An 11031-nucleotide genomic window follows, 5' to 3' on the forward strand; every position below is an offset into this window, starting at 1 on the left:
CACTATAACTAATGCATGTCATCTATTGACATTCTCATGACAGACGACCTGTCGGGTTATTCCCTGTTGCCATAACACTAAGTTACTCATAATGTCTGGAAACACAATATCAGTCTACACCTCAGGCAAATCTATTAGGGATGTGGCTGGGAGCTGTGTTTGCAGTTTACATCCTTCTCCCTTTGTTCATCATGCCCAGAATAGCTCAGCAACCCTGTCCCAAAGGGAGACAGAATGATGTTCCATATAAGACATTGTAAAAGAAAAGCTTTTTGCGGTTTTCCAGGAGAATAATCCTGATGTTCACCACAGAGAGTAAATGTATATAACAATCTTCCAATCTTCTACATATTATCTTCTCTGTTTTTGCAGTTACAGTGCTTTATAATGCATAATGCATTAATGCATTTGTTTTCTACTGCTGTAGTAAATCAGTCTGTACTGTCTAACAACTCATTCAGATGACCTATATGATCAGACACGAAGACACATTTAATCCCATTGAGAATATGATATAATTTATATGGGAAAAGCACTCCGAGGCACACACTCAGGCATTGTGTTGATGTTCTCAAGATGCCTCTCCCTGATCCTTGCATGTAGCCATGCTTTCTGTGCACAGCTGTGAGTCCCAGCTGCCTTTACACTCAGTTGACTCCAACCACTCTACCACAGCCCCAGGCCCCAGGGGGAAGACATCTGTAGTACAGTCACTCACTGGGAGGCCTCCTCCATTAGTCACATGTCATAAACAAACAAATAGACACACCAATAAAAACATAAACAGGAGTTGATGAATAATTCATAAAGCACTTGAAAACAGAGCAGTGTCCACTCCATGTGTCTTATCGCGTCTGATGTTGGGAGTTTGATATTGCTGGAAGATCTACTAGGAGACAACTGCACTCATATGTTGTCTTGTTTAAACAATGTATAACTAGGTAATGTACTTTCAAAATATCAAAGGTCAATGCTGTCACAAGGATCTTGAGAACCCTCTCCTTAGCCACTTGAACAGCACCATCTCTTTCTTGTTGTGTAACAATGTTTCCTTTGCTTGTCTCCTTCACAGATGTACATCCAGACCACGACTTTGACCATCTCTGTGAGCCTGAGTGCCTCTGTGTCTCTGGGAATGCTCTACATGCCAAAGGTCTACGTGGTCCTTTTCCACCCGGAGCAGAACGTGCCGAATCGCAAGCGCAGCCTCAAGGCTGTAGTCACCGCAGCCACCATGTCCAACAAGTTCCCCACCAAGGCTGGCCTCCGTCCCAACGGAGAGGCCAAGTCTGAGCTCTGTGAAAGCCTGGAGACACAAGGTTAGCAGCGAAGGCCTCAGGGTTAGGGATGGAGCGAGGGGGAAATGGAGATCAGGGGGAAGAGAGGACAAAAAGACACACATTTAGTTTTTACAACACTCTGTCCTTGAGTTTATGCCTTAAAGTCAGTCAGATGTAATTTTGAGGGGAAAGTATCAGGCTTGAAAAATGAAAAGCAATGCACTTGCATCTATATAAACTTAATTGATGGCATTGTTATTTTACACCTCAACAGCTTTGTGAAATGATCTATTGTTATTTTCAGGATGTAGGGAATTGGTAGTGCATTTTGTTTCATGCCAACCCTAGTAGCATCAAGCATTGGCTGGTGCTCTGAAACGTGGCACTGTCGGCAAACAGGACATAAAGAACAGCACAGGGTGAGATGGATCGATAGGAAAGGCTTCACATTCAGGTATCATCCTGCAGAGATGGCCATTCATATTAACTTTCCAAATCAAAATCAAATCAAATGTATTTATATAGCCCTTCGTACATCAGCTGATATCTCAAAGTGCTGTACAGAAACTCAGCCTAAAACCCCAAACAGCAAGCAATGCAGGTGTAGAAGCACGGTGGCTAGGAAAAACTCCCTAGAAAGGCCAAAACCTAGGAAGAAACCTAGAGAGGAACCAGGCTATGAGGGGTGTCCAGTCCTCTTTCGGCTGGGCCAGGTGGAGATTATAACAGAACATGGCCAAGATGTTCAAATGTTCATAAATGACCAGCATGGTCAAATAATAATAATCACAGTAGTTGTCGAGGGTGCAGCAAGTCAGCACCTCAGGAGTAAATGTCATTTGGCTTTTCATAGCCGATCATTAAGAGTATCTCTACCACTCCTGCTGTCTCTAGAGAGTTGAAAACAGCAGGTCTGGGACGGGTAGCACGTCCGGTGAACAGGTCAGGATTCCATAGTCGCAGGCAGAACAGTTGAAACTGGAGCAGCAGCACGGCCAGGTGGACTGGGGACAGCAAGGAGTCATCATGCCAGGTAGTCCTGAGGCATGGTCCTAGGGCACAGGTCCTCCGAGAGAGAGAAATTAGGAGAGAAAGAGAGAATTAGAGAGAGCATACTTAAATTCACACAGGACACCGGATAAGACAGGAGAAGTACTCCAGATATAACAAACTGACCCTAGCCCCCGACACATAAACTACTGCAGCATAAATACTGGAGGCTGAGACAGGAGAGGTTAGGAGACACTGTGGCCCCATCCGATGATACCCCCGGACAGGGCCAAACAGGAAGGATATAACCCCACCCACTTTGCCGAAGCACAGCCCCCACACCACCAGTCTCCATTGGTGCAATAGGAGGCAAGATTATTGCTCCAGCACTTCAGCCCCATCCTACAGTAACACAGCTGCCGTGGTCAGAATGATCAAAAACCCTAAATGTAAAAGTGTATTCCAAATCATGAGAAAATAAGTTGATTTATGGATAGTCACGCTCATTCATCCATACAGAATGACGTTTTCCTCTATCTAATGCATCATCAGTCAATATTCCCATTACCTTTGGAGAACCAAAGCCAATGTTGAGAACATTTTCTGAATCCTCTATCACAGTGCTATTTGAAATATGCAGTTGCACTTCCTCTGAATGTGTAGGAAACAGGAGATGAAACTCAATATGGGGTATGTCAAAGAGACTGCTACAAGGAGATGAACAGAGTTAGAAAAAATGGCATGTCATTTGAGAATGGGAAAAATTATTATAGCACCCATGGGAAATGCTCCCCCAATTTCACAGTTTGACATCTATACCATGACCCATCTGGCCCAAGTCAGAGGACTAACAGCTGCTCTTTGTGCTTGTGTGTCAGACTGTGACGAGGGAGGAGAGCCCTGTGAGGGACTTTAGACGCTCAGGTAACGGATGGAGAGCCTGACAATCAGCCTGCCTCTCACTCTGTATGACTGACCAATTCTCCCCCATTTACTTTGTGCCAATGTTCAGTTGTATCCCATGCCTGCCTAAGATATGTACTGTATGCACAAAAACGTATCCACGGCTATAGCACCTTGGATGGTGTCAGACATTTATCACGCTAACATACACACCCTTGACCCACAGACGTCAGTAGACAATGTTGGTGTGTTGTACTGCAAATGGCCTGAGAATGTGGTAACAGCCTGATGGCAACGGATGTAGGGAGATGACACCACTGTGGGCTGAATGCAGGGGATAGCCTCGCATCCCCAGTAATTTGTTTCCCACGTTGACAAACAGAGGAATTTGCTGTAATGGGACGTAGAACAACAATAAGATGTGGGAAAAGGGGAAAGACAGATGTGTCCACAAGCTCCAATTCTTTCTGGACCATCTATTTTTTTTATCTTGGCATCACAGAGCATGAATATTTAAATGAGGTTAATTTATCAATGCTGCTCTGGGAGAGGTTCTGGGTGGAATGGAGAGTGCCCCCCACCCTCCCCACCTATCCCTCCCACACTACACATCCAACCCTCCAGTACTGTTGTCCCACACACCCTCCCTCTCCCCCACTACACATCCCACCCTCAAAAACTGTTGCCTCCCACACCCTCCCTCTCAACGCATCACACATCCATCCCTCACGTACTGTTGCCTCCCACACCCTCCTCTCCTTCCACTACACATCCAACCCTCCAGTACTGTTGCCTCCCACACCCTCCTCTCCTTCCACTACACATCCAACCCTCCAGTACTGTTGCCCCCACACCCCTCCTCTCCTTCCACTACACATCCAACCCTCCAGTACTGTTGCCCCCCACACCCTCCTCTCCTTCCACTACACATCCAACCCTCCAGTACTGTTGCCCTCCACACCCTCCCTTTCCTCCCACTACACATCCCACCCTCCAGTGTAGTGGTCCCCCACATCCTATCTCTCCCCCACTTAACATCCCACCCTCCAATACTGTTGCCCCCCCACCCCTCCCTCTCTCCCAGTACACATCCCACAATCCAGTACTGTTGTCCCCCATACCCTCCCTCTCCCCCGCTACACATCCATCCCTGCAGTCCTGTTCCTTCCCACACCTTACCTCTCCAACCACTACACATCCCACCCCCAGTACTGTTGTCCCCCACACCATCCAACTCTCCCCACTAAACATCCCACCCTCCAGTGTACTGGCCCCTCACACTCTCCCTATCCCCCACTTCACATCCTACCCTCCAGTGCAGCGGCCCCCACACCCTCCCTCTCCCCCACTTCACATCCCTCCAGTCCCCCAACACTTCACATCATCCTACCCTCCAGTGTAGTGGCCCCCACACCCTCCCTCCCCCCACTTCTCCCCCAGTGTAGTGGCCCCTCACACTCTCCCTATCCCCCACTTCATCCTACCCTCCAGTGTAGTGGCCCCCACACCCTCCATCTCCCCCACTTCACATCCCTCCATCCCCCCACACCCTCCCTCTCCCCCACATCCTACCCTCCAGTGTAGTGGCCCCCCACACCCTCCCTCTCCCCCACCCATCCTCCCTCTCCCCCCACACCCTCCCTCTCCCCCCACTACACATCCCACCCTCCAGTACATTTGCCCCCACCCAAGCTGTCAGCAGTCGCCGCTCAGATTTATCTGCTCTGACTCACCCAAACTGCAAATGCTGTTGTGGACAAGATTGGCAGATATGTGTGATTTCACTGTAGAACAAGTGAACTGGTGACAGATTTATTTAGAGAGGACATACCATATCGGTCAGGCCACAACTTGATAAAAGAAGTAAACATTTTGTACAGTGTCTCTCACATCTGATAATTGTGTGAGATCCACGTTCACCATGTACTGCATAGTTACATATTGTCATCTTATGCTCAATGTTATCACAATTCTCCAAGCTATCTCTATGCTTTTCCTAAATGTTTTCATTTCTATCGACATGGTGCCACTGTTGCATGCTTTGCTTGGTGCACAGAGAGAGATCTGAATGTAGTTACTGGGCCTTGCATTTGAATGAGTACTATTGCATCACATACTACCCTATACTGTACTTAAAACAGGGCCGGCTCCAGGCATAAGTGGCTTTTTTCTTGGAACTCAGTCGGGGTCTCAATTTACCGTTGAGAGCAAGTTCTAAATTTGGAGAAAGTTCGAAAAAGGAGCAAGTTCGAAATTTGGTTGTGCACCCGCAATGTTTCTCTTGGTATGTCAGTCACTGACAGTCACTCAATTAGCCATGTCAGCTAACAATTTTCATATTGGTAAGTTAGTCTACCCAGCTTTCTAAACTTGTAGCAATCATGCCCAAATACCGACCGGTCTCGCAGGGCACGTGCCCAGGGTCCCTGTCCTCCAGCAGAGCCCATTGGTTTTGTTAGTCACTCTCACTCAGATATAATTTACATGGCATGAGTTATGGCAAAATCTCGCTAAGGGCCCCCAAAAGGCTAGAGCCGGCCCTGGCGTAAAATTAACTGCAAGGGATACTTTACCATGAAATAGTCTGTACTTATAGGTCAAGCTGCAATTACTGGTTAAATAAGTCATTCTTAAGTCACTTTCAGAACAGTAAATATCCATGTGGAGACATCTCACTGGGCACAGACGTCAATTCAATGTCTATTCCACGTGGGATCAACATGATTTCATTGAACTGAGGTTGTTTCAACCAGTGTGTGCCCAGTGGGTTGTTACAACAGCATCCTGATAAGCAATTCAATATTAGTTTTGAGAGTCAATTACTAGCTATATCTAGTAACATCGCCACATCTGTACCCTGCTCTGCCCTACTTTCCAGCAGATCAAGGAAATCTGCATTTAGATTCAATTTACAGTTGGCAACACATTTCCTAGGAAGTTAAATAATTATTGTAATACTAACCCCACAACATGAAAAATGCTACCAGTGCTTGCTATGCATATTAATTACTCTCTTACTCCACTGTTGGTTCCACCTGTACTCCCTGTTGACACTTGTGGTCTAAGGAAGTCATGCATAAATAGAAACTGTGCCGGCAATCACCTTAATGGACTGGAAGATAAGCCCCTGACAGATGGTTAAATAAGCCTTAATTGAATTGCCCAAATCTTCACCCACATCGTTTCCTTTCGCTCTTCTTTCCCTATCTTCCTCTTTCATGGCTCTATTCACAGCATTGGCCTCCAAGCAGACATACATCAGCTACAGTAACCATGCCATCTAAGAGACAGACAGTGGAACTCCGGCTTGGAAGCATAGCAAGGACCTGCCCGTGGGGTGAACAAACACCAAAAACTGGAGCACCAAGATGCAAGAGCAGTGGCAAAGGTGGAGAAATGAGAATGAGAATAATCACTCAACATACAGAACTGATGTCACTATTTTCAAAAGGACAAGGCAAGGCAAATATATTGAATGCCAAACAAAAGCAGTGCGGGGTGGGGAAGTGGGGATGTCAGGTAGACAGTGATGTCTCCCCTCCCCATCCTCCTTGTGACATGTCAGATACACCAGGCAATTACATTTCCAAATTCAGTCAGAGCCAATGACTTCAATTCAGTGTTTTCCTTCTGGAGTTTATATAACAGCATTTCTCTTCTGGTGTTTTGTCTGAAGCTGACTAACACCCTCTTCGGTAAGAGTGAATTGAGTTTTCTCTTTGTGTGCAGCAGTGTTGTGTCTCTCTCTACCAGTAATAATGTGCAATTATTTGCCTCCCTTTCTTCTCTGTCCTTTCCAATGCGGGTGAAATGCTGAACATAATATCAAATTAGTCAAAGCTGTCAAAAGTAGATGAAAAAGTGTGTTGTTGGTGTGGGGTAAGTCTTCATTCAAGGCCAAAATAAACAAATATTAATCCTCATGCTCTGTAACATTAACATTATGTTGTCATCATTTTAATGAAGGTCATAGTTGTGAAACAGAGCCAACAAGTATGCACCTTTCCAACCTTTAACATGTATGAATATTCAGTGTTACAGCAGGGGTCCAATAAGTGTTTTCTTAACATTTTGTACATCAAATAAAGCGATGGATTTTCACAGATGATAGTGATATCATAGCTGACACCATCTTTACGGGCTTATATACAGTCATAGAGCATGCCTCTGGGAGCATAATATGTACTGTGCTGTGTTTTCAAAATCTATTAAATCCAACATGTGTGAGGATTGTGGTTCAACAGACACAGTGGCATTATCATGTTTTGACTATTACACACATGGTACCTTATGCAGATGAATGCAGATTAGAATACATGAAAAGGCATAAAAACGGGCTAAAAAGTCAAAGTCTTGTATGTTCAACACCGCCTACTTTTCAGTGAAATACAGCTTCAAGACTACAGCCCATAGACAGCCATGCACTGCCTCAGTGTATTCATGCTGGCATTCTCACACGTGAGAATATCATTTCATGGTCTTGTTTAACTAGAAATTCACCAGTTCCATCTCAACGTGACAAATTTGGAATCTGTAACAGATATGTCTAACATATAGCTAGCTCTTGGCGATATGTTAAGTAATGGTACAAAACACTATTTGGAGCATCAGCAGTGTACTCTGTCTAGTGTGCACCATCCTTGGTTACGTTATTGACTCATTTGCCATGCACCTGTGATTTCCGTAATAGTGCTTGTTCCCTTAATGTTGTTCAGAGAAAGGAAGTCCCTCCACATCCACATGAGGGAATTGGGTTTAAAATCCCCTAAGGACGATATACATGCCTGTGTGGAAATCTAATTAGCATAATAACAAAATACCCATAAGAATCTGTCAGTTTAAGCTAGAGATATCTGTTTGTTTGCATTGGATGCATCTGAATCCACCGCATCCAGCAATTTAACACTTCTGCATCTGCGTTGAAAGGTGACAGAGTTAGAGAGGTGTTTGACAGACCATGAGACATCCCGAAATAACAATTTGGACGCTACAATTATTGGTCTTTTCACAAAACCGTCTGAACGGTTTGGCGTAAAAGCTATTATGACCCCTCTATGCAAAGATGAGACTCTCACGAACAGGATGTTGTTTCCTGTTTTGGAATAACACGAACATGTCAGTGGTTTTGCTCTACGAACCCTACAAGCGACCCCCTGTATCGTCTGAAGTCCGTACGACCGATCTACCAACATCTGTCTGTAGAGTCCGAACAGTTCGGGCTATGTACTAATAACCTGTGTAAAGGTGAGACTCTGACAAACATGTAAATGTTGGTTTGTTGCTCTTGGATGCGCACAGACCTCACAAGAATCGTCTGAAGGTCCTCCGGTACCAGATGAAAAATTTAATGGAAGTATATACAGTGCAATCGGAAAGTATTCAGAACCCTTGACTTTTTTCCTGATCAACCCACACACTATACCCAATAATGACAAAGTGAAAACAGGTTTTTAGAAATATTTGCAAATGTATAAAAAAAATTAAAACAGAATTACATTATTTACATAAGAATTGAGATCCTTTGCTATTAGACTCACATCCAGTTTCCATTGATCATCCTTGATGTTTCTACAACTTGATTGGAGTCCACCTGTGGTAAATTCAATTGATTGGACATGATTTGGAAAGGCACACACCTGTCTATATAAGGTCCCACAGTTGACAGTGCATGTCAAAGCAAAACCCAAGCCATGAGGTCGAATGAATTGTCTGTAGAGCTCAGAGACAGGATTGTGTTGAAGCGCAGATCTGGGGAAGGGTACCTAAACATTTCAGCAGCATTGAAGCTACACAAGAACACAACAGCCTCCATCATTGTTAAATGATGGAGTCTCTTCCTAGAGTTGGCCAACCGGCCAAACTGAGCAATCGGGGGAGAAGGACCTTGGTCAGGGAGGTGACCAAGAACCAGATGGCCACTCTGAAAGAGCTCCAGAGTTCCTCTGTGGAGATGGGATAACCTTCCTGAAGGACAACCATCTCTGCAGCACTCCACAAATCAGGCCTTTATGGTAGAGGGGCCAGACAAAAGCCACTCCTCAGTAAAAGGTACATGACAGCCCACTTGGAGATTGCCAAAGGCACCTAAAGACTCTCAGACCATGAGAAACAAGATTCTCTGGTCTGATGAAAACAAGATTGGACTCCTTGGCCTGAATGTCAAGCGTCACGTCTGAAGGAAACCTGGCTCCATCCCTATGGTGAATCCATGGTGGTGGCAGCATCAGGCTGTGGGGATGTTTTTCAGTGGCATGGACTGGGAGACTAGTCAGGATCGAGGGAAGGATGAAAGGAGCAAAGTACAGAGAGATTCTTAATGAAAACCTACTCCAGAGCGCTCAGGACCTAAGACTGAGGCGAAGGTTCACCTTCCAACAGGAAAACAACCCTAAGCAAACAGCCAAGACAATGCAGGAATGGCTTTCGGGACAAGTTTCTGAATGTCCTTGAGTGACCCAGCCAGAGCCCGGACTTGAACCCGATTAAACATCTCTGGTGAGACCCGAATATAGCTGTGCAGCGATGCTCCCCATCCAACCTGACAGAGCTTGAGATGATCTGCAGAGAAAATTGGAAGAAACTCCCTAAATACTGGTGTTCCAAGATTGTAGCGTCATACGCAAGAAGACTTGAGGCTGTAATCGCTGCCAAAGGTACTTCAACAAAGTACTGAGTAAATGGTCTGAATTCTTATGTAAATGTGATATTTCAGTTACAGTGGGGGAAAAAAGTATTTAGTCAGCCACCAATTGTGCAAGTTCTCCCACTTAAAAAGATGAGAGAGGCCTGTAATTTTCATCATAGGTACACTTCAACTATGACAGACAAAATGAGAGAGAAAAAAATCCAGAAAATCACATTGTACGATTTTTAATGAATTTATTTGCAAATTATGGTGGAAAATAAGTATTTGGTCAATGACAAAAGTTTATCTCAATACTTTGTTATATACCCTTTGTTGGCAATGACAGAGGTCAAACGTTTTCTGTAAGTCTTCACAAGGTTTTCACACACGGTTGCTGGTATTTTGGCCCATTCCTCCATGCAGATCTCCTCTAGAGCAGTGATGTTTTGGGGCTGTTGCTGGGCAATACGGACTTTCAACTCCCTCCAAAGATTTGCTATGGGGTTGAGATCTGGAGACTGGCTTGGCCACTCCAGGACCTTGAAATGCTCCTTATAAAGCCACTCCTTCGTTGTCCGGGCGGTGTGTTTGGGATCATCGTCATGCTGAAAGACCCAGCCACGCTTCATCTTCAATGCCCTTGCTGATGGAAAGATGTTTTCACTCAAAATCTCACGATACATGGCCCCATTCATTCTTTCCTTTACACGGATCAGTCGTCCTGGTCCCTTTGCAGAAAAACAGCCCCAAAGCATGATGTTTCCACCCCCATGCTTCACAGTAGGTATGATGTTCTTTGGATGTTTCTTTGCATTCTTTGTCCTCCAAACACAACGAGTTGAGTTTTTACCAAAAAGTTATATTTTGGTTTCATCTGACCATATGACATTCTCCCAATCTTCTTCTGGATCATCCAAATGCTCTCTAGCAAACTTCAGATGGGCCTGGACATGTACAGGCTTAAGCAGGGGGACACGTCTAGCACTGCAGGATTTGAGTCCCTGGCGGCGTAGTGTGTTACTGATGGTAGGCTTTGTTACTTTGGTCCCAGCTCTCTGCAGGTCATTCACTAGGTCCCCCCGTGTAGTTCTGAGATTTTTGCTCACCGTTCTTGTGATCATTTTGTCCCACGGGGTGAGATCTTGCGTGGCGCCCCAGATCGAGGGAGATTATCAGTGGTCTTGTATGTCTTCCATTTCCTAATAATTGCTCCCACAGTTGATTTCTTCAAAC

At 45.1% G+C, this 11031-nt stretch overlaps 1 protein-coding gene across 1 annotated transcript; it reads left to right on the top strand.

Moving 5' to 3' along the window:
- Positions 1-605: 605 nt before the first annotated feature.
- On the top strand, positions 606-8600 carry LOC112216135 (metabotropic glutamate receptor 4-like). The gene is made up of 3 exons (XM_042299925.1): positions 606-704; positions 1073-1319; positions 6408-8600. The coding sequence occupies exons 1-3, from the start codon at positions 606-608 to the stop codon at positions 6455-6457; spliced, it is 396 nt and encodes a 131-aa protein (XP_042155859.1). The 3' UTR covers positions 6458-8600.
- The last annotated feature ends 2431 nt before the right edge of the window (positions 8601-11031 follow it).

This window comes from Oncorhynchus tshawytscha, linkage group LG16, assembly GCF_018296145.1.
Source record: "Oncorhynchus tshawytscha isolate Ot180627B linkage group LG16, Otsh_v2.0, whole genome shotgun sequence".
Taxonomy (NCBI): Eukaryota; Metazoa; Chordata; class Actinopteri; order Salmoniformes; family Salmonidae; genus Oncorhynchus; species Oncorhynchus tshawytscha.

Bases quoted from the DNA above. Each gene is read 5' to 3' on its own strand.
- LOC112216135 (XM_042299925.1), top strand. From the start codon at position 606: ATGCTTTCTGTGCACAGCTGTGAGTCCCAGCTGCCTTTACACTCAGTT. The intron at 705-1,072 runs GTACAGTCACTC...TCTCCTTCACAG, and splicing joins CCAGGGGGAAGACATCTGTA to ATGTACATCCAGACCACGAC. The intron at 1,320-6,407 runs GTTAGCAGCGAA...CTCTATTCACAG, and splicing joins TGAAAGCCTGGAGACACAAG to CATTGGCCTCCAAGCAGACA.